Here is a 26,893-nt window from a genome sequence, read left to right as displayed (position 1 = left end):
TGCGGGTGGCCGGAGCGGAGGCTCCGCCGCCGGGGCCGTGCGGCGATGCCAGCGCCGGGCTGTGATTCAGCTGTGACTCAGGCAGGAGATGCATGCGGGGTCGCGCTGGGCTCCATCCCTGCTTCTACCCCTCGTTCCCAGGCTCTGTGAGTCAAAGCTGAAAGCGTCGGGCAGCGATGAAGGCGAGGGGGAATGAGGGTGAAATGCAGTGATGGAAACAAGGGGGGATGAGGGATGAGGGTGAAATGCAGCCCAGGGCAGCACGGAGCGATCCTTGGCTGTGCCGTACTCCTGCTGCTCACTCGTGGCTCTACAGGTGCCCTCTGGCAGCTCTCCCTGCACAACCCCTGATGCTGCCATAGCCCCTGCCTCTATTGGGATTCCCAGACCCTCCAGCTCCAGCTGCTGGGAAGGGCTGAGGGGACCAAAAATCCCTGTGCCTGCAGCAGGACAGCGCCCCTCTGTCCGTCCATCCATCCATCCATCCATCATCCATCATCCATCCATCCATCCATCCATCCATCCATCATCCATCCATCCGTCCATCCATCCATCCATCCATCCATCCATCCATCCATCCATCCATCCATCCATCATCCATCCATCTATCCATCATCCGCCCATCCGTCCATCCATCCATCCATCCATCCATCCATCCATCCATCCATCCATCCATCCATCCCGTGGCTGCTGAGATATTTGAGTTCCTCATTTCCGTCACCAGCCAGTCCATCTTCCCCACCCATGAGGTCCCTGCCCACCCCACCCTTCCACCCGGGGATTTTGGGGACAGATCTCCTCTCTCCAGGCCAGAACCTCACAGAGACCATTCCCCACTGTCCCTGCCCAATGCAAACCCTCGGTGCTCCCAGTTAACCTGCAGGAAGCAATGGGAGGGATGGCTGAGCAGCCCCTGCTGGGCACTGGTTTGAGTCTGGAGCACCTCAGGGAACCCCAAACAGAGGGAAATCCAGGGAAAACAGCCGCTGCCCCCTCCTCATCCTCGCCCTCCTCCAGAACAGAAGCGCACAGGCGGGAGAGGATGTAACAAAAATAGCGTCTCCTTGGAATTTATTGAATTCTCCTTAAATACAGCCGCTGCTCCCCTCGCCGTTCCCACACCCCCGAGCTCCCCGCGTTCAACGGAATGGTTAAAAATAGAAAAGCTGGTGCTACCCAAACCCTACCGAGGGAGGGAGGAGAGGTGGGCAGGGGCTCAGTGCTGGGCCGGCGCCCCGGCGCTCCGGGCTCACAGGAACCAGAAGCATTTGCGCCGCGATTTCTTCACGTCCAGCTTTGCCGGCAGCCTCGACACGGGCGACAGCTCCTGCCTGGGCGGGGAGGGGGTCCCCGCCGCCCCCAGCGCCACCCCCGCCGCCCCCAGCGCCGTCGGGGGGGAGCTCGGCCCCGCGTCGCCCTCGATGTGGCTCAGCACCCGCTGGAAGCGACCTTCCTGCTGGCGGAAATCGTGCTCCACGCTGCGACACGCGGGGACCGTGTCAGGGGGCAGCGTGGCATCCCCTTGTGGCAGCCCCCCTCACCTGCCACAGCCCCCCTCTGCCACAGCCCCCCGTTTGTCACAGCCCCCCGTTTGTCACAGCCCCCCGTTTGTCACAGCCCCCCTCTGCCACAGCCCCCCGTTTGTCACAGCCCCCCTCTGCCACAGCCCCCCTCACCTGCCACAGCCCCCCTCTGCCACAGCCCCCCCTTTGTCATAGCCCCCTGTTTGTCACAGCCCCCCGTTTGTCACAGCCCCCCTCTGCCACAGCCCCCCCCGTTTGTCACAGCCCCCCGTTTGTCACAGCCCCCCGTTTGTCACAGCCCCCATCTGCCACGGACCCCGTTTGTCACAGCCCCCTGTTTGTCACAGCCCCCCATCTGCCACAGCCCCCCGTTTGTCACAGCCCCCCGTTTGTCACAGCCCCCCGTTTGTCACAGCCCCCCGTTTGTCACAGCCCCCCCGTTTGTCACAGCCTCCCGTTTGTCACAGTCCCCCGTTTGTCATAGCCCCCTGTTTGTCACAGCCCCCCGTTTGTCACAGCCCCCCCCGTTTGTCACAGCCCCCCTCTGCCACAGCCCCCCCGTTTGTCACAGCCCCCGTTTGTCACAGCCCCCTGTTTGTCACAGCCCCCCGTTTGTCACAGCCCCCCTTTGCCACAGCCCCCCGTTTGTCACAGTCCCCCGTTTGTCACAGCCCCCCCCCGTTTGTCACAGCCCCCGCGCCCCCAAACACCACCCCCGGGCAGCTCAGTGTCCCCAGCACAGCCCCCAAACAGCTCAGTGTCCTAACACAGCCCCCGTGTCCCCAACACAGCCCCCGGGTAGCTCAGTGTCCCCAAACCTGCCCTGGAGAGCTCAGTGTCCCCAGCACAGCCCTCGGGGAGCTCAGTGTCCCCAACACCGCCCCTGTGTCCCCAGCACAGCCCCTGGGCAGCTCAGTGTCCCCAACACAGCCATCGGGGAGCTCAGTGTCCCCCAGCCTCTGGTGTCCCTGCAGCCCCCTGTGTCCTTGCAGCCTCTGATGTCCCTGTAGCTCACAGTGTCCCCTCAGCCCCTGGTGTCCCACAGCCCCTGTGTCCCTGCAGCCCCCTGTGTCCCCTCAACTCCCGGTGTCCCCCTGGTGTCCCCACACTCCCCGGTGTCCCCGCGCACCCTGCGGTGCGGGCTGGCTGCCGGCAGCCTCGTGCTGCGCTGTCCCCTCTGGCGGAACGCGCGTCAATCTCCTCGCCCCGGCCCCGTCCCATCGCATCAGCGAGGTGACACCGAGTGTGCCGGGAACTGCCACGTGGCGCTGCCACCCCGCACACGGGCAGCGCCCCACGAGCCCCCCCCCGGCGGGCTGGCACCTCCTGTCACCTCGTGTCACCTCCTGTCACCTCCCCTGGCGAGGACAGGGAGTGTCCCCGGCATTTCCAGAGATCGGGGTGAGGGGTGCAGAGCAGGGAGCAGCCTCAGCTCCCTGCAGTGACACAGGGAGGGGATGGCACTGCTGTGGGACCCTAGGGTGGGACACAGACGGGTCTGATCCCCTCCATGGGCCATCCCTGGGGTGCTGCCACTGCTCCCTCACCCCAGAACCTCTCCTCATCCCACGGGTGGCAGTGAAAGCCACAGCGAGTCCCCAAGTGGAGCCTGGCCATTCTGGGGAGCCACCTCCCCCAGATGTGACATCTGTGCCGCTGCCATGCTGCCTGGGGACAGGCTCGTCAGGCCTAATTAGCCTGAAGTTCCCCAAAGCTACAGCTCCAAACTCCCCTTGGAGCAAGTGCAGGGAGCAGGAGCGCTGAGGCAGCACTGCCACTGAGCACAGGGACACGAGGGGACCCCAGCCGGGCACCCCCAGCCTGAGGTGCCCCAAGGAGGGGGCACAGTGCTCACAGAGCATGGCAGGGCAGTGGCACAGGTGCACCGTGTCCTACACATCCCAGTGCTAACAGCATCAGCATCCCCTAATTAACAGCAAATGGGAACACACCTGGCCAGCCACCTGCACTGGCCAGAGGGACAGAAGGACACCCAGGGGTGCTTGGAAGGGCAGGAAGCTTTAGCAAAACTGCAACCCTCCCAATTCCCCCAAAGACAATGCTGGGAGGGCATGAGATGCCTTTTCCCACAGCCCAAATGGGATCTGAGGAGAGCGTGCAGCAGAGGGAGGGGAATCCACACCCTGGCCCAGAGCCAGCGCTGGGGAGCAGAGCCCAGGCCCTGTGTTCCCAAACACAGTGAGGGGCAGGAGCCCATCTGCAGCATCTGTGCAGAGCTGGCACAGGGACAACAGGATGCAGGCTGCATTTGGAGCGAGCCCACGCAGCAGCCGCCAGCGAGGCTTCCCCCATAGATTGCTGCTACAGGAGGGAAATGCTGTGCCACGGTGCCAGAGCAGCCCCTTCCAGATGCTGCTCCTCCATGGAGATCACCCTGGCTGATCTGATCTGATCTGCGGGGACAGCCCAGACACCCAAAAGTGTTCTGTGTGTGGTGTCCCCAACAAGGGGACAGGAGGCGCAGGCTTGGCTGTCACCCTCCCTGCTGCCTCCCTGTCACCCTCCCTGGTGCCTCCCAGCCAGGGGAGAGCTCTGGGAGTGCAGGCAAGCAGAGCCCAGGGGTGTTGGAGTCAGGGCTGGCCCTCACCTGTAGATGATGCAGGCACAGTCCCGGCAGGTCCCGCAGTTGGCGATGTCCTGCCCGGTCCGGTACGAGTGGCGCCTGTGACAGAGAGGTGCCGTGAGCCTGGGGACCTGCTCTGGGTCTGCCCGTGTCCTCTGCTGCCCCTGTCCCACCCCAGCAGCCAGGACTCTGCTCCCTGCAGCCCAGCTCCTTTTCTCCCTGGCATGCAGACCCTGTTCTCCCTGTATCTCCTCCTGAATCCCAGCTCCTCTTCCTCTCTGGGATCCATCTCTCTGGATGCCACCTCCTCTCCTCTCTGGGATCCATCTCCTTTCCTCCTGAATCCCAGCTCCTTTTTGTCTCTGGGATCCCCTCTCCTGAATCCCAGCTCCTCTTCCTCTCTGGGATCCATCCCCTTTTCTCCCTGGATCCCAGCTCCTTTTCTCCTTGGGATTCAGACCCTTTTTTCCCTGTATTTCCTCCTGAATCCCAGCTCCTCTTCCTCTCTGGGATCCATCTCCTTTTCCTCCCTGAATCCCAGCTCCTTTTCTCCTTGGGATTCAGACCCCCTTTCCCCTGTATTTCCTCCTGAATCCCAGCTCCTTTTCCTCTCTGGGATCCATCTCCCTGGATGCCACCCCCTCTCCTCTCTGGGATCCATCTCCTCTCCTCCCATGTGATCCCAATCAATACCAAGCCAGGTGTTTCTCTGATGGGATCACACCAGTGCTGGGCACTGTGGCACCCCAAACCCTTCCTGCTGTGTCCTCCCCTCTCATCCCCATCCCAATCCTCATCCCAGGGCTCCCCACACGTGGTGCCACGGAGGGAGCGCAAGGCACGTGGTGCTGCCCTGGCACAGCCGTGCCCTGGCAGATGGGCACAGGGAGATGCTCCAGACTCATCTCCAGCCCACGCCAGGCTCGGAATTTATCTTTTTGATGTTTTTGTACCAGAGCATCCTTCTCCTCCTCCAGGAAGGTGCACAGGGCTTGGATTAAGCTGATTCCTGCCCAGGCTCAGCTCATGCTGTCCACAGAAGGAGTCGTCACCCCACATCTCTCTGCTGCTGCCACACCCCAACCCTGAGACACCCCAATCCCAAGGGCTGTACTGGGGCTCTCCTGCACCCCAGCACTGCTGGTCCCTGCTCATTCTGCTCTGCCCAAAAGGAGCCCTGTGAATGCTTTTGGTCCCTTTGGGGCCCCTTCAGGGCTGTGGATTTGGGGGCACAGCTGACAGAACATGTCCCACATCCACGTCACATTTCCTCATTGAAACCTTCCTCCTGTTACTCGACCTTGACCACAGTTGTTCTCAGCCCTCAGAAACTGGGTCTGCTAATGCACCAAATTACACATTGCAATGGGGATTTATCCTGCCAGCACCTGAATTAGATCATGAGCCCCTTTATACACACATATATATATGTGTGCTACGTAAATGTGTGTGTGCCTGCAGCTCTGGCCTTGTACAACAGCCCCCCTCTGCTGGGAGAGCTCATCCTGGGATACTCTACCATGTTTTATATGGATAATTTTTTGTGGGATGTTGCTGGTGGTCGGTGCCAGGGTGTCTCAGGGCTGGTGGCCCTGCTCTGGTGTGCAGTGGGCACCTGGGATCTGACCTGTGGCAAACGAGGCTCTGCTGTTCTGCAGCACAGGGACACCAGGATAATGTTTGGTGTGATTTCCTATCCCTGGGTGTCTTGTTTGCTTGTTTGACTCTAACAGTAAATGGAGTTGAGGTCTTAATTAAGACCTCACCTTAATTAAGGGGTTTGGGACAACCCTGAGGGGTCTCTCCCCACTGACAGTGCTCCAGGGGTGGCACAGGGGCAATGGGGACAATGTTCCCTGTGCTTCACTCACAGCCAAAACCATCTGATTTAATGGTTAATCATGGCAATATTGGGCATAGGAAGAAGCCCCAGAGATTTTACAGGAGGATGCCAGGCCTGGCACCTCTTGGAGGTTTGTTGGTTGCTCTTGTGGGAGATGAGTTTGGAGCATTTCAGCTTCAGACCATGGCGGCCTGACCTAGAACACCTTCCTCACCTTCTTCCATCTGGCAAATCAGCCTGGGAGCCCAAGGAATGCTGGCCTGGGGAACTCCCTGCCCCTTGGAGCAAGCCCTGGGCAGGGCAGGATGGGGGTCCTGGATGCAGCCAAACCCATCACGGGGGCAGCAGCCATGGATTTGTGCCAAAGGAACCTCCAAGGATGGAGGTTCCTCCAGGATGGATGGTTCCTCCAGGAACCCAGCACCCCCTCATCCCCCATTCCTGGGCACGTGAGACCTCTCACCAAAGCCTGGAGCCACATGGACAGCAGCTCTGAGTTTCTCAGAGGGAAACACCCTAAGCAGGCAGCACATCCAAATCTCAGTCAGGGTCCCCCATCCTCCATCCCCAGCCCCCAGGGCATTGTCCCCACAGCCCCTCACACTCTGTCCCCTCCTACTCACCCATCCCTCTGCGCCTCCTTCTTCTCCAGGTCCTGGATGACGTCCAGCAGCACCCGGATGGTTTGCTGGCTGGTCTCCAGCACCCCTTCCAGGGACTGCAGCTGGGAATGCAGGTCCCCCTGCTCCCCGGGCCCCCGGGGGCCCTCTCCCTGAGATGTCCGGGCGTCCTCAGCCCTCGCTGGTGGTCCCACCGGCCCCTTGGCCACCACCACCAGCTGCAGAAGGTCCTGGACGTGGTGCAGCGTGTCGGGCTGCTCGGCGGCAGGGCGGGGCTGCCCGTGCCGGGGTGGCTCCGCTCGTGTCCCCACGCCGGGGCCCTGCGTGGCCGTGGGCGGCGGCGGCTCCCCGGTCCCCTCGGGTCCTGCCCAGCCGTGCCCGGCTTGGGCGGCGCGGAGCCGGCTGCAGGTGCCGGGGGTGGCTGGTGTCGTGTCCGAGCCGTGCCAGCCCGGTGGTGCCGGTGGGACGGGCGCTGGCGAGGCGCAGCAGGGTCCCCCCCAGATGGCGGCGCAGAGCTGGTGCTGGGGGGCCGGGGGGTCCCGCGGGGGGTTGCCCTGAGGTGGCTGCCGGAGGGGGCCGTGGGTGTCCGTGGCGGGGACGGGCTGCCGCCGCTGCGGCGAGGGCGGGCACGGGGCGCGCCCGCAGGGCAGGCTCCGCTCCGAGTCGCTGCGGCCGAGCCCCCGGTGCTCGGCGGGCGGCCGGGGCTGGCCGCAGGGCACGGAGGCCGGCCGGGGGGTGACGCCGTGGTTGCCCCGGGGGCTCCCGCCGAGCTGGGCACAGGCTGGGGGCGGCGGGCAGGGCTCGGGGGCGCAGCTTGGCACCGGAGGGGCGCAGCGGGCAGCGCCCTGGTAAGGGGGTGGGGGGTCCCTGGGTGGTGGCGGCGGCGGGGTGCGGCGCGCCTTGGCGTGCTGGGCGAGGGCAGCGCTGCGATCGTGGCCGGGGAGGCCGCCGGGGGCCCGCGGGGGCGCGGCCCAGCCGGGCACGGTGGGCACGGCCGCTCCCGGGCACCGGGCGCTCGCCGCGGCGGGCGGCACCGCATCCTCCGCCACATCGCAGACGCTTTTACTGCGGGGCTGGGGGGCCGGGAAGGGCTTCTGGAGGCTGGGGGAGGTCTGGATGGCGGTGCTCATGCACGCCTTCCTGGGCATGGGCAGCGTCAGCGAGCCGGGCTGCGCCTGGGGCCAGCTGCGCCGCGAGGCACGGAGAGCCGCCGGCTCAGGGGGGTCCCTGGGGGGCGGCGAGGCACGTGGGGTGTTGTGGCCGGGGCCGGCCGGGGGCCCGGGGCTGTCCGCCCGCCCCGCGCCGGCCTCCACCAGGTCCTTGAAGCGGACCTGCTGCGTGCGGTTGCGCCGGCGCTTGAGGCGGCTCTCGATGTCGGGCGAGTCGCGGTTGAGCAGCACCGAGCGCACCGTCATGGCTTTCTCCTGGCTGCCCTCGCCGGCGGGGGCCGGGCCGGGCACGGGCTCACGGCTGACCATGGCTCAGCGCCGCGGGGCCCGAGCCCTGGGCTGCCGCCGTTCCCCGGAGCTGCTGGGCCGGCGGGCAGCCTCATCCCGCGGATGCTGGGCGGGAGGTGGGCTCGGGGCCGCAGGGCATTGCTGCCCGCCGCCCTGCCCTACAGCCCCCGGAGCGCCGCCCCGACGGCCGAGCCCGGTTCCGCCGCTCCCCGCCGGCGCCCGCAGCCGCTCATGGTCCCGCCGCTCGGGCTCGGGGCCGCTCGGGCTCAGCGCCGCCCGCTCGGGGCCGCCCGGTGCCCGCCGTGCCCGCCCATGGCTCCCGGACCTGCGGGGACAAAGAGAGGTGCGTCAGAGCCGGCCACGCCACCGCGGCCCCCCAGGACACGAGTGTCCCCGTGGAAGTGCCGGCCTCTCCCGGCTCGGCTCTCTCCCAGCCCAGCATCAGCAAACGCGAAGAGACAGGCTTTGATCTGCGGCGCTGCCTCCTCAGCACAAAGGGAGAAGGGAAAAGAAAGCCCTTTAGCATAAACACGTTCCGAGTTCACAGCTCAAATCAAGCAGAAGCGGCTGTTAAAAATAGCTCTGCCTCGCCGGGGCTGGTGCCTCGTGTGTGCGGGGCGCGGGCAGCGGGAGGGCAGGGCCGGGGCCAGGGCAAGGGGCGGCTGTGCGTGAGGGACGGACAGACGGACGGACCCGGGGCATCCGCCGGGCACGGGCTCCAGCTCTGCGGGCATGGGCAAGGCGTGGGGCACCCATCCAGCACGGCACATGGCAGGACGGGCATGGGGCATGGCCAGGGTGACACAGGGGACATGTCGCGTGTGGTTGTGGCCGGACTGGGCATGGGGTCCATCCTGCCAGGGGCACGGCCAGGGTGACACAGGGGACATGCCACGTGTGGCTGTGGCCGGATTGGGCATCAGAGGTGCTGCAGGCATGGGGGACCAGCTCTGTGAGCAGTGGTGACACTGTGGCTTGGGGACACTTGAGACACATGGGAACCAGCAGGAGGGAGAACCTTGTGTAAGGCCCGGGGGTGTCACTGACACCGGCAGCACTTCACAGGCGGCACAGGGGCAGGACCCGGGGTCACAGGGGGGATTGTACCCAGGGATTGCATCCCTGCCATTGTCCCCGTCCCTGCCATTGTCCTCGCACGGCCCTGCAGGGCTCTCACTCCCCACAGCCGCAAGGGGAACCCCTCCGCTGCCCTGTCCCAGACGTACCCCCAGCACCCCCCCTGCCAGCCCGTCACCCTGCCCGGGCACCGGCAGCACGGGGCGCACCGGGTGCAGGGGAGGCCGTCAGCTCCTTCTGGGCCGCGGCCAGACCCAGAGATTCCATCCGCAGCGAGCAGCGGTTCAGCTTTGTCGCACCACACCGTGTCCCGTGTCCCCCATCCCCAGAGCACAGCCCGGTGCCCCCGCAGCGTCCCCGCACGCCGAGGCGGGACCCTCAGTGCGGACGGACACACGGCTCAGACACCCCCGGTCCCCTCCCTGCCTTGCCTCGCTCCTGCTGGCACGAAGCGCTGACTCAGCAGAGCAGCCCGGAGTCCCCAGCGCCGGCACAGCCAAACTCGCAGCGCTGCCCCAGCGGAGCCGGGGGGCTCTCAGAGCCCTTCCCCGCCCAGCCCGGCCCCGCACGCCCCGCTCCCGGTTCGTCGGGATGCTGCTCCACGCTCCGCTACCGAGCTTGGAGCCGTGCCCAGACACCCGGAGATGTCTGCGAGGCAGGACGAGACAGACGGGATGGGGCTGCTCGTTAGTATGGGCAGCAACAGGCGGAGCAGCGAGCTGAGCTGGCTGGGGCTGGAGCCAGAGCCGCCCGTCCTCGCTTCATCCCTGTTGACCCAAGCTGGCCTGGGCACCGCCTGTCGCGATATCCGCGATATATGAGCCACCCTTGATGCCTCGTCACGGACGTGGGGTCACCCACGTGCTTGGCGTGCCCGGCAGCAAGAGGGCAACGAGGGAGGGCACAGGGCCCTGCTGGGCACATCTGGAGCCCAGAGGAGCCCGAGTGTGCCAGCCCGCTCCGGAGCATCCTCGATGGGTGCTGGAACTGCTCCGAGCGCCGGGCACGGGGCAGCAGCGCGGCTGGCACGGTTTGAAAGCAGAACCGGCCCCGTGATGCTGCACCGGGCCCGGGGCGAGGCGCGGCTGCCGCAGCGTGGGACGGGGCCGCTCCCCTGCCGACGCAGCAAACGCGGCGCTGTCACTCAGCGGGGCCTCGCCGGAGCACCCTCGGCCTTCCCGAGATCAGAGACGAGCCACAAGGACAAAGGGAAGCCTATAAATTATACATGGAGCAACTCCGTTTGGGAACACTTGCGAGGATGTCAAAGAGCCGCGCCAGGACCCTCCCACGCATCCCTGCGTTTTCTCTCTGCTCCGTGCTGTGCTTGGGTTTAGTGCTCGGGCGCTGCTTGCAGCACACCGGCATCTCCGAGCATGGATAATGAGTGGGGGGGATCAGGATGGTCCAATTTAGGGTCTGACGGGCTCTTCTGGGCTGGTTCTGAACCCGAGGAACTCACTCCAAAGGCACCTGGCACCTGGCACCCAGCACTTCCCAGCCACTCTTCAAGCTCATTTACTGGGCAATGGTGCTCAGCACCTCAATCCTGGGGCTGCTCCAAGGTGCTGAGCCCACCACAGCCTCTTCTGGGGTCTACTCCAACAGGACCCCAGAGCTGTGGTCACTCCTCCCTTCAGGAGAAACATGAAGCCAAAGCTGGAGCCCTGGTGCTCCACTCTGCCAGGGTTCTCCTTGGAGTGATCATTGCCAGGAGAGCCCCGTGGGTGGAACAGGGAGCCCCAGAGCCCTGCACGGTGATCTGGGGGATGCAGGTGGGCTGGAACCACCCAAGGGATGGGTTTGGGGATGCAGGTGGGCTGGAACCACCCAAGGGATGGGTTTGGTGCCTGATTAATCCCTTCTGAAGGAGGGCAGCATGAGGCACCACGCCAGTCAGTGCGGGGCTGGGCAGAGCACGGCTCATCAAACCCATTCGCTGCTGCCGGGCTTGATGAGGTTCCAAGTTTGGTCAGGGGAGGTAAAAGCCTCGGCAGAGCACACTCGGATTTCTGTGAGGCATTTGACATTTCGATGAAGAAAGCAGGATGATCCCAAAAGCAAAGTGGCACGCTTGAAGTGGGTTAAAAGCAGCCAAGTCAGCAACGTCTCTGCTTGTAACCATCCCACGGCCCTGAGCACGGAGGGAAACTGAGGAAAGGGAGGAAATGAAGAGAAAGGAAGGAAAAAAGCCAGTTCAGAGGCAGGCAGAGGGCATGAAGCAGAGAATGTGCAGGATGGAACTCTGAGTGGCAGCTCCAAGCTCCGTTCATGGCAGCTGGAAATGCGTGTTGGCATGTCAGAGAAGCAACTTCCTTAAAAAGTGAGGCCAGCTGGCACAGGAACAGCTTGGGAAGGTTCTGCACAATGGTGGACCCTCCATCTCAGTAATTTTTTAAGGTCTGAGTGGTTTTCTTCTCTGGTTCCTATGGGAATTCCAGGCACATGGATAAAGTGAGACAGCAGGTCGCATGGGGGATGTACAGGTGAAAGCAGGTGATGCCACTGTGACATGCCATGAGTTCTGCTGGATGCTCACACAGCTGGGAATGACCTCTCCTCTGCTGAGTGACCCCAGGAGCTGAGGAAACATCAGGAATTTCATGGACACCCCTCAGAGAGCCCCAGCACTGGGTTCCTCTGGCCACCACGGGTACTGCATTTTGTGAATCAGAGGCACTAAACCTGCTGGCTTTGCAGAGGACACATCATGGGACACATCTGTGATGGTGCAGGGCTGCCCTCAGAGGTCAGAGCCCTGCTTCTCACTGCCCTGACTGCTACCTGCCAGCTTCAGCCCTTTCTCCACCTATCCTCTCCTTCACCCTTGCTGGTAAAGCCGTGGAAGAGGGAAAAACGAGGCAGACACATAAATCTTCTCCTCAGGACACAGGACGCCAGGAGATGAGATTTATGAGGGAGGAAGTCAGGTTCTCCTGGAACCACAGAGGAGAGGAGTGAATGACCCAGCTCTGCTCGCAGGGTAGTGCCTTTGTGGGGCAACACTTCTGATTTCCTGATCTGCAGAGGGGAGAGATGAGCTGCTGGCTGTGGGCTGGGGCAGCACTGGAGCATGAGCTCTGGAGGGGCAGCAACCAGGCTCATGACACATCACAGCAGAGCCTAATCCTGCCTTGGCTCTGGGAGGACTCGAGGCGTTTGTTCTCGGATCAGAGCATGTGTGGGACTCGAGGATGGAGGACTTGGAGCAGCTCCTGGGGCAGCTTGCACACCCCAAATCTGCTTCCTCGCTGAGGAAGCTCCACCACGAAGCCAGCTCATGCCCTGCCCTCACACTTCTCTTCTTGGAGGCTCTTCCAGAACCCGGCTGCTGGGAGCCTCACAGCCCTCCTCATTTCCTGCAGGCTCTTAATCACACCCGCTTCCATCCCACTGTACTCGTGCCAACCGAGCGCTTCCGCCCAAGCCGCTCCTCTCCCTCCTGTGCTCAGCCCTCGCAGCCCCCAGCAAGGAGAAACTCCTTCTCCAGCCACATTCCCAGCACTCCCTGAGTCCAGCTCGGCTCCTGTCCCCAAGGCCAGCTCCCCATGTCCCTGAAGGACCTTGCAGTGCTGACCCCGTTGCTCTCAGCAGCGCTCCAGGCTCTGCTTGGGCGCTGCTGTGCCTCCCTCAGGAGCCCTGGGCTGGCCTGGCCGAGGGCACAGGAGCTGTCCCTGCCACCAGGGCCATGCCAGGGGTGGCTGTGCCCCTCAGCCCCACACTGAGCATCACCCAGGGGTGCTGGGAGCAGCACGGGCTGCTCAGAGGAGCGAGGGATCCGCACTCATCCCTATGTAGGTCACTGGCTGGAGTGCTCCGAGGGAACATCAGTCACTCTCCCAGGCACGGGGACCAGGAGGAGGCTCTGGTGGCACCCAGCCTGGGCAGGGAGCCCCCAGCACCCACCTCCCCATGGTACCAGCACCCACAGCCACCCCACAGGCTTCTCTTGGGGCTCCTGGCTGGCCTGGTCACACGTGCCATGGCTCATGCCCACGGTGGCATGGAAGGGATCCCGCGGGCTGGGGAAGGAGCAGTGACATCCTCCCGGCACGCTGAGGCCACCAGCCCCGCTGCCATCGCTGCCCTCTGATGTGGAAGTGCTGCTGCTGCAGATGGAGCCGCGCACGGCCAGGGATTCGGGAGTACAAAGGCTCTGCACGAGCCTTCAGAAGCTGCAGAAGCCAAATTATTCCTGTGTCTCCCGTGGATGCTAATAGGGCTGTCATGGCAGTGGTGGCTCTGTTCGCTGTGCTACCTGCTGGCGTCCCCACCTCTCTGCCAGGCGGAGCAGCTTTGGTAGCGCTGCTTTAATGAGACGTGAAGAGAGAGAGTGACCCGCCTGAGGGAGCAGCTCAGGAGGAGTTTGTTCTGTGTCCCGAGGCTTCCCTGGGCTCATCCAGGCAAGGAGGAGCATCCCTGGAGCTGCTGCTGTGCCACCCCCGGGGCTGCAGGAGAGACCACCCAGGCAGGAAGAACACCCTGCTCGGCTGCTTCCTTCCCACTGAATGGGGTTTGGGCAGCACCATCCTCCTCCTCCTCACCCTGCGGATGCCCTGTGTGGCTACACAGGTCCTTGTGATGGAGATCCACCCTGAGAGCTCGGCTGGTGGCCAGCACCAAACCCCAGGGCTCCGCTGGCATCTCCAGCACGGGCTGATCCTGCAGCAGGGACAGCACAAGGGAAGTGGGACACGGCCCAGAGAGCTTTGGCCACAGGAGACCCAGCTCATCTGCAGACCCTGTGCTCTGCAGGGAGGATGTCTCAGCTCTGGAGAAGGGGTTGGGCACCCATCTCGTGCAGAGCAATCCCTGGGCCAGGGGACCCTGGGTGACAAAAGCTCCGTGGGCTCCCTCACAGGCCAGAAATGGCATCAGAAAGCCACCAACTGTCCCCAGAACTCACTTCTGGAAATAGCTGGAAAGGCTTCACCGCCCAGCAGTTCCTGCACTGCCCCAGCTGCCCCTGCACAGCCCGGTGCAGGCTCGGGGGGCTCGGTCCTGGGTGCAGCAGGGACCCCCTGGGACATCCCCCATGGCAGCAGCAGCCATCAGCACGGCCTCTGCAGCTGCAGCTCCCGGCACCGGGAATGTCCTTCCAGAATACAAATTCCTGCCTTTAAGTGCATTCTCAATGCCATCGAGCAGCCTGCCCCCCTTTATCTCCGTCCGCTTTAGACAACGCTGGCTACCGCGGGAATTTGGGAATTAGCGAGCGTTTTCCTCCGCCTCGTGCCTCAGTTTCCCCACCACCGAACAGCCCGGACCACACGGAGCACCTCAGCAAACAGGCGAGGCTGGGCAGGACCGGAGCAGCGTCGTTAGCAGGGACAGGAATAGACCCGCTCATTATCTGTGGCCTCTGGATGCCACCATGCTATTAAGCAATTACAATAATTATCATTTGTAAAGAAGACAACCTCAGTCCAAAGGAGCTTCTGCGACCAAACCCACCCCGCTCCGGAAGGACGGACGCTCCCTGCGGGCAGGGGACACGGGGAAGGGCCGGAGGTGCCATCCCCACCCGAGGGTCCCCCTGCAGCCTTGACTGTACCGAGGGCTTCATTCCCGAGCCCGGAGATCGCCGCTGGCCCTGGGCACGCCGTTGCCCCTCGGAGCGAGCAGCTGACACCGATGTCCCCGCATGTCCCCGTGCTGGCACAGCCGGGCCCGCTGGTTACTCATTCGTGTCCACCTCGTGTTCCCGGCACCGAAGCGGCTCCGCGGGGACCTCGGCCCCGCTCCCGCACCGCCCTCGGCAGCCGCAGCTCCCGCGGGCGGGATCGGGACCGGAGCAGCCCGGGAAGGACCGGAGCACCCCCATTTCCCGGGACTCGCTCCGGCGGACACCAGGCCTTGGGAGCAACGTGGGCTGAATCCCTCCAGCCCCGGCCGGCGTCACGGCGGCGCGCGGTACCGAAAGTGACATCCCTGGATGTGCGTGTGCGTGTGTGTCACCCGGCACAGCCCCGGCTGACGGACGCCTTCCTAACGAGGGGGAGCGGGGATGAGCCCAGAGCGGCTCCAGCAGCAGCGGGGGGACCACGGCCCGGGGCGGACAGGGCGAGGCTGCGGCACCGCGGAGCAACGTGGGGGTCTTCGGCCCCTCTAGCACAGCAGCTCCCACCACTGATGCTCCTCCATAGGCTACGCACCGTGCCACCGTTCCGGCACGGCTGTGCCCCCCAGAGACCCCCGCCACGGCCGCCGGTGGTCGCCTCGGTGCGGGGTGCCCAGCGTAGGGGGCTCGGTGCGGGGTGCTCGGCGCACGGTGCCCGCCGGAGGATGCTCGGTGCGCGGTGCCTCCCGCAGTTCCCCGGGCAGCTCCTGCTCGCCGGGAGCAAAGAAGGGAGGACAGGGAGGTGCCGCGACCCCCGGGGACACCGAGGATCCCCCTGGCCAACCCAGCTCGGCCCCCGCGCATCCCGCGGGCCGAGGGTCCCCGCCCCGCTCCCGCGCCCCCGGGGTCCCCGCGCCGCTCCCGCGCAGTCCCGGTTCCGGGGCTCCCCGCACCGCGTCGCCGCTCCTGGCCCCGGGGTTCGCACGCCCCGGCCGCGGGGCCGCCCGGGGTCCCGGTACCGGCGGGCGCCGCAGGGCCGATGCCCGCAGCCCCCGGTGCGGCCGCCGCCCCGCTCCCGGGCCGAGCCTCCTCCCCATTCCGCCCCGTACCTGGTGCTCCGAGGCGGCGGCGGCGGCGGCGCGGGTCCGGCAGCCGCGGGCGCGGGGCTCGGCGGGGCGGGGCGGGGCGGCGCGCGCTCGCCGGTACCGGGGCGGAGCCGGCGGGGGCGGAGCGGGGCGGGGGGCGGAGCCCCGGCACGGGGTGCGCGCCCGGGAGCCGAGCCCCGGAGCCCGGCAGGAGCCGCGGTCCCGGTACCGGGAGGGCGCTGCCCGGGCGGGGCGGTGCCGGCGCGTCCCGGTCCCGCGGACCCCCGGTGTGCCGGTGCACCACAAGGATTCCCGGAGCAGCGGGAGATTTTGGGGTTTGATCCGTTTGCTCTGCGCAAGAGAATTCCCTGGAATTCCCTCCTAGAGACAGAAAACCCCTCGCAGCCAAGGCTGGCTGTGGGCGCTCGCTGCTCACCCGCGGCAGCTCTCGGTGGGCTGTGCCCCATCCCGGGATGCTCCCGGGGCTGCCCCCGGGCTGGCGGTGCCGGGCTGGAGCCCTCGGTCACCGGCAGCGGTCACATCCATCCCCGAGCAGCCCGCTTGGGTCTGGGGCCGCAATGGGGAAATGGCAGCGCGGGAATGCTCCGCTGGAATCCGGGCGGGAGCTCCGGCAGTGCCCGATCTGCAGGGATGGAAGGGCAGCAGCGGTGCCCAGAGCCCGGTGCTGCCCTCGCAGGGCTCAGGCACGGCAGTCTCTGGGCATGGGTTGGCACCCGAAGCCACCCACAAAGCTCCATCAGTGGCACCGGGGCACGGCAGGGCCGTCACTCCCCCTGGACAAGCCAGACGATGCTCTTAGCCCAGGAACTGCTGCCCTTTCCCACAGTTTCCAGCCTTGGAAGTGTCTCTGGGACAGCTTTTGGGCAGCATCCTGCTCGTGCACACTCCACTTGTCCTGCTACAAACCTGGGAGCCCCCTGGAGTGGAGCCAAGGGCTCGGTTTGGGACCCTGCACTGGAGGCACTCCAGAAGGAACCTGCTTGCCATTTTCAAAATGCCCTGACAGCCACAGATGGCCTTAAATGATCTCAGAAATGACAGAGGTGCTTCAGCACCACTCTGTAATGACTCCTGCATCCCCCTGGCATCACGGTGGGTGCAGGAGCCATCCCATCCCTGCAGTGGGATGCACATGAGGGGGCCAGGAGAAAGGAGCTGGGGAAGAAGGGACCAGGGAGGGTGGGGGTGAATTGGGGCTGTGGGTTATGAACCGACTGGAGCTGCAGGACCCAGCAGGGCCTGAGCAGCTCCTGTCCCCCAGAGCCACTACGTGGCCTGCATGGCCACCATCCTGAGCCAGATGGACAAGGACCACTACAGCACCTACATCCAGGCGTTCCCCTCCCGGCCCGAGCTGATGGTGAGTGCATGACGGAGCCCTCCGGCACCAGCGCCTCCCTCACGGCCTCCTCCGGAGGGCACTGCAGCCCAGCACGGCCCTGACATCTCTGCCTCCCTTGCAGGACTTCCTCATGGAGACTTTTATCCTCTTCAAGGACCTGATCGGGAAGACGGTGTATCCTGGTGACTGGGTGGTGATGAACATGGTGCAGAACCGGTGAGAGGCTGGGGGGGAGCACGGGGGGTGGCTGTGGGCTCCTGGGGTGCTGTGGGGTGGGGTGTTTGTGAGGCTCCCAGGATGAGGTGAGAGATGAGAATTTGACCCTTGTTCTCAGAAGGCTGATAATATAATAAATATAATATAATATAATATAATATAATATAATATAATATAATATAATATAATATAATATAATATAACTATTTATAAAAGTTATATTGTATTATAACGTCTGTATAATATAGTATAACTATTTATAAAAGTTATATTGTATTATAACGTCTGTATAATATAGTATAACTATTTATAACAGTTATATTGTATTATAACGTCTGTATAATATAGTATAACTATTTATAAAAGTTATATTGTATTATAACGTCTGTATAATATAGTATAACTATTTATAACAGTTATATTGTATTATAACGTCTGTATAATATAGTATAACTATTTATAACAGTTATATTATATTATATTATATTATATTATATTATATTATATTATATTATATTATATTATATTATATTATATTATATTATATTATATTATATTATATTATATTATATTATATTATATTATTATGTCTATACTAAAACTATGCTAAAGAAAGAGAAAGGATACATCAGAAGGCTTAACAAGAATGAAGAATAAAAACCTGTGACTTTCTCTCTGTGTCAACCCGACACAGCTGGCTGTGATTGGCCATTAATTAAGAACAATTCACACAGAACCAATCAAACATTCACCTGTTGGTGTAAACAACGTCCAAGCCACATTCCAAAGCAGCAAACACGGGAGCAGCAATCAGATAATTATTGTTTTCATTCCTCTCTGAGGCTTCTCAGCCTCCCAGGAGAAAATCCTGGGAAGATTTTTCAGACAATATCACGGTGACAGCGGGGCAGGTGGACTCTGGACAGTGTTTGTGGGGCAGAAAGGACCTCACCCCTCTGTGTGATGGAGGTGGGCACACCAGGCTGGGCATACTGGTGCTGCCCTCACTCCGTGCCCGCTGTCCCCAGGGAGTTCCTGCGTGCCATCAACCACTTTGCCACCACCTTGACCGAGATGTTCCTGAGCGACAGCGACTTCGAGCTGCAGGTGGGTGGGTGGCACTGCCTCAGCCCAGGTGGGTCAGGAGCAGACCCCGCTGTGCCCCCCAGCCTGGCACTCATCCCTCTGCCTCCTTCCACCGCAGCTTTGGAACAATTATTTCCACCTGGCCGTGGCTTTCCTCACGCAGGACTCGCTGCAGCTGGAGAATTTCTCCCCGGGCAAACGCAACAGTATCCTGGCCAAGTGAGTCCCTGCCCCGGGGACAGGGGTTTTGGGATGAGCCAGCTGGGCTGGGCACACCCGGGGCTGCAGAGCGATGCTGTCCCTCTGTCCCCGCAGGTACGGGGACATGAGAGCCACCATCGGAGCATCCATCCGGGACATGTGGTACAGCCTCGGTGAGCCGCGCTGGGCAGGGATGGATTTTGGCTCTCCGCGCCCACAGTGGGTGTGGCGAGCGGGGTTTTGCTGCTTTGGGCGTGGATCTGTCCTCCCAGCCCTCCCTGTCCCCCCAGGGCAGCGCAAGATCGAGTTCATCCCGGGCATGGTGGGTCCCATCCTGGAGATGACGCTGGTGCCGGAGCTGGAGCTGCGCAAATCCACCATCCCCATCTTCTTCGACATGATGCTGTGCGAGCACCGCCTCAGGGGCAGCTTCACCCGGGTGAGGCCCGGGATGGGCTGGGAACCACCCACGGCAGGGAGTGGCGTGGTCTGGAACCTTCTCTCTGGGATGGTCTCTGGGGAGGAGCTGCTCCAAGCTCAGCCTTTCTCCGTCCTCTTTCCAGTTTGAGGATGAGATCCTGCGCAGGCTGGACAGCGAGGTGGAGGGCGGCCGCGGGGACGAGCAGTACATGCAGCTTTTCAGGAGCATGTGAGTGTGCAGTGACATCCCTGCCACCTTCTCCGCTTTGCTGTCACCGTTCCTGCTGCCATCCCACTGCTCCTCACGCTGTGCCCTGGCCCGGAGTGTGCCGGGGGAAAGGGAGCAGCGAGGAGGGAGCCTGAGCACCACCGTGTGCCCCCTGCACACCTCTGCTGGCCCAGCCTGCCTGCCCCAGGTGTTATCTTTGCCCCAGGTGTTACCCCTGCTGCAGGTGATGCTCCTGTCCCTGCTGACACCCGTGCCCCAGGAATTACCCCTGCCTGAGGTGTTATCTCTGCCCCAGGTGTTATCTCAGACCAGGAGTCACCCCTGCCTGAGGTGATGCCTCTGCCCCACATGTTATCTCAGACCAGGAATTACCCCAGCTCCAGGTGTTATCTCTGCCCCAGGAGTTACTCCTGCTTCAGGTCTTATCTCTGCCCTGAGAGTCACCTCTGCCTGAGGTGATGCCACTGCCCCAGGTGTTATCTCTGCCCCAGGTGTTATCTTTGCCCCAGGAATTGCCCCTGCCTGATGTGATGCCTCTGCCCCAGGTGTTATCCAAGCCCCAGGTGTTATCTCAGACCAGGAGTTACTCCTGCCCCAGGTGTTATCTCTGCCCCAGGAATTACCCCTGCCTGAGGTAATGCCCTTGCCCCAGGTGTTATCTCTGCCCCAGGTGTTATCTCTGTCTCAGGTGTTATCTCAGCCCCAGGAGTCCCCCCTGCCCCAGGTGATGCCCCTGCTTCGCCCAGGCTTTGTCCCTGCCCTTGCTGCCGGGCAGGGCAGTGGTAGGAGCACAGCAGAGCTGGCTGTGCAGTGGGACCCGTGTGCCTCCCTCTCTCCCCCAGCCTGCTGAGCTGCTGCCAGAGCCACCCCGAGCTGGCCAAGCCTGGAGAGGACTTTGTGAGGCTGGTGAGCGAGCTCCTGGAGCGGCTCCTGGACTACAGGGCTGTCATGAATGACGAGAACAAGACCTACAGCATGAGCTGCACCGTCAACCTGCTGGTGAGCACCTTGCCCTGCTCCAGCTCCTCGGGCTGCCAGGGCTTATCCCCTGTCCCAGCTCCCTGGGGCAACCTGGGCTTGTTCCTGTGCACCCCAAGTCCCCAGGGCTGGTAGGGCTTGTCCCCAGGTCCCCAGGGTGCCCCTGGCACAGCAGAGAGGGGGTGCCAGAGCTGGCATCGCTTGGGATGTGCAGCTGTGTGGGCCACGGCCATCCGTGTGTGGGGACAGTCCTGACAGCACCGTGACCCAGAGGGTGGCACTGTGAGGGGCTGTGGCACGTGCCACCCCTAGGGCCACTCAAACAGCCTCATCTGCCTTTCCACAGAACTTCTACAAGGAGATTGATCGCCAGGCCATGTACATCAGGTGAGCCCAGCCCTGGGATCCCCTGCAGCGCCTGGGCTGGGGCCTCCTGGGCATTCCCAGAGGGATGGGCTGGGCAGGGCGGCCTGAGGGGCAGGTGATGGTGCTGTCACCCCCCACACGTGGCTGTGTCACCCCCAGGTACCTGTACAAGCTGAAGGACCTGCACATCAGCTACGAGAACTACACGGAGGGAGCCTACACGCTGCTGCTGCACGCCCGGCTGCTCACGGTGGGCACGGGGGGCTGGGGGGCTGTGAGGAGGGGGCAGCTCCATGGCCCAGGGTGTGACAGTCCCCAATCCCTTGTGCAGTGGTCAGAGGAGTCGAATGCAGCTCCTGTGCCGGGCCCACACGGGCTCCAGCTGCACACTCAGCGCCAGCTGAAGGAGGCTCTGTACAACCAGATCATCGAGTACTTCGACCAGGGCAAGGTGAGTGTGGCTCCTACAGACCCTGCAGCTCTGAAACACCAAAACTGGAGGGAGCTGGGCTGGCTTAGGGCAAGCCTGGCCCCCTTGCCACCAATTCCCCCCTGTATCATGCTCCCACATCCCATCCTCAGCACAGCCCCTCACTCCCCAGTGCTGCAGAAGGGCTGGAGCTGCCCCAGTGAATCTGGGCTGGATGGGTCACCCCACAGCCACTGTCCCTCATCCCATCCCTGTCCTGTGCTGTCCCATCCCAGCCCAGGTCAGAGGCTTGGATATCTCTGGACAAAGGCTTGATGGGGTCAGCTGGGGGCTTGGTGGGAAGCCAAGTTCTTCTGCTGCCCACCAGTCCCCACAGGAGAGCCCTCTCCCCCTCCTCACAGGGGCAGGGGTGCAGGTGGTCCCTGCTGGAAGCCCCTGGTGCCCCTTCCCCATTTCACCCTGCACTGGGGGGCCCTGTCCTGGCCCCTCTCTCTCTCTCCAGATGTGGGAGGAAGCCATCCACATCTGCAAGGAGCTGGCGGAGCAGTACGAGAGCCATGTGTTCGACTACGAGATGCTGAGTGACATCCTGGTGGGTGCCTGGCTGGGCAGGGGGCATGGGGGGTCTGCAGGGCCCCCTCCTGCCCTCATCCTGCCCCTCTCCTCTGCAGCAACGAGAGGCAAAGTTCTATGAGAAGATCCTGAAGGTGCTGCGGCCCAGCCCGGATTACTTTGCTGTGGGGTACTACGGGCAGGGCTTCCCCACCTTCCTCAGGGTAAGCAGAGCCAGGAGCAGCCCCAGAGCTGCCACCTCCACAGCCAGGGAGCCTCCAGAGCTGCCACCTCCACAGCCAGGGGCCCTCCAGAGCTGCCACCTCCATAGCCAGGGAGCCTCCAGAGCTGCCACCTCCATAGCCAGGGGCCCTCCAGAGCTGCCACCTCCATAGCCAGGGACCCTCCATAGCCAGGGACCATCCACAGCTGCCACCTCGATAGCCCGATAGCCAAGGACCAGCCACAGCTGCCACCTTGATAGCCAGGGACCCTCCAGAGATGCCACCTCCATAGCCAGGGACCCTCCATAGCCAAGGACCATCCACAGCTGCCACCTCCATAGCCAGGGACCCCCACTCCTCACTGGTGTCCACCTGTGCACCACAACTCTCTGAATGTCACCATCCAGCCTGTTCCTCACCCAGCATCCTGTCCCATCCAGGGGACATCCCAGGCTCAGATGGTTTGCACAAGTCCAGTCACTCTCCCCCCATCCACCCATGCTGCCACACCCTCATAGGAGCCACCAAATTTTCACATAGGATTTGTCCTTAGTGGCATTGCTTGGCTGGCACCAATCCGGATTCTTTTGTCCTTCTTTCGTTTTTCTTCTGGTTCCTGGGTTTGGGGAGATATTTTTTCCTAGATAGGGGGGTGTCTCCTGCTTGGCAGGAGAGCCTTATCAGCACAGCATCCCAGTGCTCTGTGGCCTGCTGGCCCTGCTGTGTGGCACAGGGATGAGCTGTCACCTTCCTGCCCTGCAGAACAAGGTCTTCATCTACCGGGGCAAGGAGTACGAGCGGCGTGAGGACTTTGAGATGCAGCTGCTGAGCCCCTTCCCCAACGCTGAGAAGCTGAAGAGCACATCTCCCCCTGGCCAGGACATCACTGACTCCCCAGGGCAGTGTATCCTCTGTGTGCACGGGGACAGGCATGGGTGTGGGGGTGTTTGAGGGTCCCCAGGGCGAGGGAAGAGATGAGAATTTGACTCCATGTTTCAGAAGGCTGGTATAATATAATATAATATAATATAATATAATATAATATAATATAATATAATATAATATAATATAATATAATATAATATAATATAATATAATATAATATAATATAATATAATATAATATAATATAATAATAATATAATATAATATAATATATAACATTATATTATATTAACATTTAGATATTATATTTACTATACTAAAAGAAAGGAGAAATCAGAAAGCTAGAAAGGAATGAATAATAAAATCCTGTGGTTGACCAGAGTCTCGACGCAGCTGGACCATTTTTGGCCATCAAGTAAAAATAATTCACATGAGACCAATCCAAGATGCACCTGTTGGTAAAGCATCTCCAGACCACATCCCACAGCTATCAGATAATTATTGTTTACATTTCTTTTCTGAGGCTTCTCAGCTTCTCAGGAGAAAAATCCCAGCAAAGACATTTTTCAGAAAACATGTCAGTGACAGCTGGGAGCGTGGCTTGGTCTCTGTGCATCCCTGTGCATGTGGGAATCCCATAAATGCCTCTGTGTCCCCCTGGGGCTCACCCCGGAGGCTCTGGAGCCCTGTGCCCAGCAGCCCTGCCCTGCAGGGCGTTCCTGTGCTCCTTCACTCCCTCAGACATCCAGTGCTTCACCGTGCAGCCGGCAGAGGAGGCCAAGGTGCGGCTCAGGGGCCGCAGCATCCCGGAGCAGATCACCAAGTGAGTGCCCACACAGAGCTCTGCTCCCTGCGGGTGGTGGGACACAATGAGGGTCCTCTCTCATTTCCGTCCCTTCCCTCCCCACAGCTTCTACAAAGCCAACCACATCCAGAGGTTCAGCTACTCCCGGCCTTTCAAGAGGGGCCCGAGCGATCCCGACAATGAATTTGCTGTGAGTGCAGGGGGGAGCTGCCAGGACCCTCAGCTGGGGGGTCCCTGGTGCTGTGCCCATGGAGGTGGGAGCCCCCCAGGCCGTGGGGCAGCCAGGGGTGATGGGAGGAGGGTGGGCAGTGACTGCTGCTCTTGCCACAGAACATGTGGATTGAAAGGACGACCTTCAGGACAGCCTATCCCCTGCCGGGCATCCTGCGCTGGTTCGTTGTCACCTCCACTGACACGGTGAGGAGGGGGCTGGGGGCTCTCCCAGGAGCCTGGGGGGTTCTCCAGCCCTGCCAGGAGCTCAGGCTGGGGCTGGGGAGCGTGTCCTGCCTATGACATGCTCTGTGGGCAGCAGGGACAGTGTGTGGGCTTTGTTCCTCTGTCAGGGGTGGGTGTTTGGCCAGCATCCAGGGGGTCTCAGGAGCCACAGCTGTGGAGATGTGATGTGCCCTGGCTGGGCTGTCACAGGGTGCCCTGGTGCATCCCCAGCTGCACCCCCAAAGTGACACCAGAGGTTACCCAGGTCTCCTGCAGCCTCACTGCTGCCCCGTGCCCATGGGGGTGACTCTGTGCTGGGAGCATCATGGCCAGCACAGCCCCAGGAGCTCTAACCCAGCCCCAGGCTGTGCCAGGGGTCTGAGGGGATTCCTGGGGTGGGATGTGCAGCCCCAGGGGTCTGAGGGGATTCATGGGGTGGGATGTGCAGCCCCAGGGGTCTGAGGGGATTCCTGGGGTGGGATGTGCAGCCCCAGGGGTCTGAGGGGATTTATGGGGGGAGATGTGCAGCCCCAGGGGTCCCTCTGGACTGGGGAGAGCCCACCCTGCCAGCCTTGACTCCTCCCTGTGCACAGATCATCATCTCCCCCCTGGAAAATGCCATTGAGACCATGATGAAAACCAACGAGAAGATCATGAGTGAGATCAACAGGCACCAGAACGACCCCGGCCTGCCCATCAACCCTCTGTCCATGCTGCTCAACGGCATCGTGGACCCTGCAGTCATGGGGGGCTTCACCAACTATGAGAAGGTGAGGGGTGCAGAGGCTGGACTGGCACTGTGGGGAGCCTTGGGATGAGGATTGGGATGGGGATGAGAGGGGAGGACACAGCAGGAAGGGTTTGGGGGTGCCACAGTGCCCAGCACTGGTGTGATCCCATCAGAGAAACACCTGGCTTGGTATTAATTGGGATCACATGGGAGGAGAGGGGCTGGGATCCCAGAGAGGAGAGGGGGTGGCATCCAGTGAGGAGAGGAGATGGATCCCAGAGCAAAGGGGGTGCCATCCCCAGCCTGTGTGAGCTGGGCCAGCCTGGCAGTGGCACTCAGGAGGGTTTTTCAGGCTTTTTTCCAGGAGCTGTACATGCAGGAGCACCCTGAGGATGCAGGCAAGATCGAGAAGCTGAAGGACCTGATCGCCTGGCAGGTACCAGGTGCAGCATCCCCCTGGCAGGGCCAGCTGGCAGCGGTGCCAGGGAGCCCCACGAGTCCCCGCTGTCCCACAGATCCCCCTGCTGGCTGAGGGCATCCGGATCCACGGGCAGAAGGTGCCAGAGGACCTGCGGCCGTTCCATGAGCGCATGGAGCAGTGCTTCGAGCAGCTGCGCGCCAAGGTGGAGGCTCAGTACGGGGTGCGAGAGATGGTGAGTGCCACGGTGGGCATGGGCACTGCCCTGGACATGCCAATGCAGATGTGGGGCAGCAGGGAACAGCTGGCTGAGGGCACAGATGGGGCAGGAACAGGGTGAGGAGCACTGGGCCCTACACCTCAAGGTTCTTCCTATTGAGAGCCAAGATTACATTTAAAGAGAGGTGGAAACCTGAAGTAAAAAACATTTTATTAACCAATAAGTAACCCTAAGGGATGGATATTGGGGGACAGACATTTAGGACAGGGTGTGGAGAAACACTTGGGGGGCTGACGCCGGGCCTCTGGCTAAGTACTGGATGTCCTGGACTGAAACTTCTAGAAGGAGGGGATGGGATGCTGAGGATTGGGATGGGAGGGGAGGACACAGCAGGAAGGGTTTGGAGGTGCCACAGTGCCCAGCACTGGTGTGATCCCATCAGAGAAGCGTCTGGCTTGGTATTAATTGGGATCCAGGGAGGAGAGAGGCTGGGATCCCAGAGAGGAGAGGGGGTGGAATTCAGGGAGGAGAGGCAGGGTGGGGATTTGGGGATGATCTCAGCAAAGGAAAGGGATTACACAGGTAAAGGGAGTGGGTACAATCTGGGGTAAACAATTTGGGAAAAATACAGTGATACAAACCCAAAACTATTACAAAGTATAAAAACACAGCACAGCATCTCCCACCGGGCATGGGGGACCTGGTCAGGAGCAGGGCTGGTCAGAGAGGGCACTGATGGCCCTGGCTGAGCCCAGGAAAGGCTGGGGAGGCTCTGCCCTCTCACCCCTCCTGGCTGTGTCTCAGATGTTCGTTGAGGAGCGGCGGAGCGGCCGACCCCGCTCCATAGCCTGGGTGCCTGACTGGGACCGCCTGAGCCACGCTGGAGCCAGGCAAGTGCTGCTCTGGGGAGTGTGCTGCTCATCCTCCCTCATCCCCCTCAGCTGAGTCTTCCTCACTCTGGCCCAGGTGCTTTTCTTCCACCTTCCCTTTATGCCAAGTGCATCTCAGGGGTCTGTCCTGCCTGGTCACCACCGTGGCCTTGTCCCTATGGGCGGCATGGAGGAGAGACGCCCCATGTGCTCACCTGGACCCTGGTGTCACCTGAGCCATCCATTCCTGTCCCCCACACCTGCCCTGCTGAGCTGTGCCGTGGCTGGTGCTGATGCCCGAGTGCAGCCGCTCCCAGCGATGCTCCAGCCCTGCTCCTCCTTCCCCGGCTGCCCCTCACCTGTCCCGGTCACCCCACAGCCCGGAGGCACCCCCGACCCCAAAGGCTGCCCACCGCCCCTCTGAGAGCGAGGAGCCGAGGAGCGAGCGCCGGGAGAGCCGCGCCAGCGCCATCTTCGGGTCCCGGCGGCAGGATGCTCGCCAGTCCCTCTCGGAGCTGCCAGAGCACAAGGTGATGCTCAGCACAGCCCTGGCGCCACCCTGGGGCTCTGCTCGCACCCCTCTGGGGGTCCTGCTGCACCCAGAGCTCCTGGTTCTGCCCCCAGCCTGGATGGGAGCCCCTGCTGCAGGGAGGGCAGGAGCAGGGGCTGGAGGGGCACTGGACACTCAGGGGCTGCCATCCAGCCTGGCCCTCCGAGG

General features: G+C 62.2%; 2 protein-coding genes across 2 annotated transcripts in view; one reads left to right on the top strand and one right to left on the bottom strand.

The window, feature by feature from the left end:
• LOC135447182 (dedicator of cytokinesis protein 2-like) overlaps window positions 1–26,893 on the top strand; it is a 51,549-nt gene that overhangs the window by 22,671 nt on the left and 1,985 nt on the right. Inside the window, exons 29-50 of the mRNA XM_064712058.1 lie at window positions 17,032–17,130; window positions 17,234–17,328; window positions 18,357–18,435; window positions 18,533–18,633; window positions 18,730–18,788; window positions 18,906–19,054; window positions 19,179–19,264; window positions 20,107–20,263; window positions 20,589–20,629; window positions 20,768–20,858; window positions 20,940–21,059; window positions 21,541–21,630; window positions 21,710–21,814; window positions 22,577–22,718; window positions 23,440–23,521; window positions 23,609–23,693; window positions 23,834–23,920; window positions 24,532–24,708; window positions 25,021–25,104; window positions 25,184–25,321; window positions 26,111–26,196; window positions 26,555–26,705. Coding sequence (XP_064568128.1) covers window positions 17,032–17,130; window positions 17,234–17,328; window positions 18,357–18,435; window positions 18,533–18,633; window positions 18,730–18,788; window positions 18,906–19,054; window positions 19,179–19,264; window positions 20,107–20,263; window positions 20,589–20,629; window positions 20,768–20,858; window positions 20,940–21,059; window positions 21,541–21,630; window positions 21,710–21,814; window positions 22,577–22,718; window positions 23,440–23,521; window positions 23,609–23,693; window positions 23,834–23,920; window positions 24,532–24,708; window positions 25,021–25,104; window positions 25,184–25,321; window positions 26,111–26,196; window positions 26,555–26,705 — 2,304 coding nt within the window. The remainder of the gene's footprint in view (window positions 1–17,031; window positions 17,131–17,233; window positions 17,329–18,356; window positions 18,436–18,532; window positions 18,634–18,729; window positions 18,789–18,905; window positions 19,055–19,178; window positions 19,265–20,106; window positions 20,264–20,588; window positions 20,630–20,767; window positions 20,859–20,939; window positions 21,060–21,540; window positions 21,631–21,709; window positions 21,815–22,576; window positions 22,719–23,439; window positions 23,522–23,608; window positions 23,694–23,833; window positions 23,921–24,531; window positions 24,709–25,020; window positions 25,105–25,183; window positions 25,322–26,110; window positions 26,197–26,554; window positions 26,706–26,893) is intronic.
• On the bottom strand, window positions 1,064–15,828 carry LOC135447177 (basic proline-rich protein-like). The gene is made up of 4 exons (XM_064712052.1): window positions 15,774–15,828; window positions 6,574–8,352; window positions 4,132–4,206; window positions 1,064–1,478 (listed from the first exon to the last, which is right to left on the bottom strand). Exons 2-4 carry the CDS (start codon window positions 8,046–8,048, stop codon window positions 1,250–1,252), a joined length of 1,779 nt encoding a protein of 592 aa, XP_064568122.1. The 5' UTR covers window positions 8,049–8,352; window positions 15,774–15,828; the 3' UTR covers window positions 1,064–1,249.

Source organism: Zonotrichia leucophrys, chromosome 4 (assembly GCF_028769735.1).
Source record: "Zonotrichia leucophrys gambelii isolate GWCS_2022_RI chromosome 4, RI_Zleu_2.0, whole genome shotgun sequence".
NCBI classification, from domain to species: Eukaryota; Metazoa; Chordata; class Aves; order Passeriformes; family Passerellidae; genus Zonotrichia; species Zonotrichia leucophrys.
Note: the sequence above shows the minus strand (reverse complement) of the source record. Positions and strands in the feature narration are given on the sequence as shown.

What these genes read in the sequence shown, in the direction of transcription:
- LOC135447177 (XM_064712052.1), bottom strand. Translation starts at nt 8,048, where the DNA reads ATGGTCAGCCGTGAGCCCGTGCCCGGCCCGGCCCCCGCCGGCGAGGGC. An exon ending in AAGGAGGCGCAGAGGGATGG is followed by an intron (nt 4,207 to 6,573) that starts GTGAGTAGGAGG and finishes TCTCTGTCACAG; the next exon opens with GCGCCACTCGTACCGGACCG. An exon ending in TGTGCCTGCATCATCTACAG is followed by an intron (nt 1,479 to 4,131) that starts GTGAGGGCCAGC and finishes CGCGTGTCGCAG; the next exon opens with CGTGGAGCACGATTTCCGCC.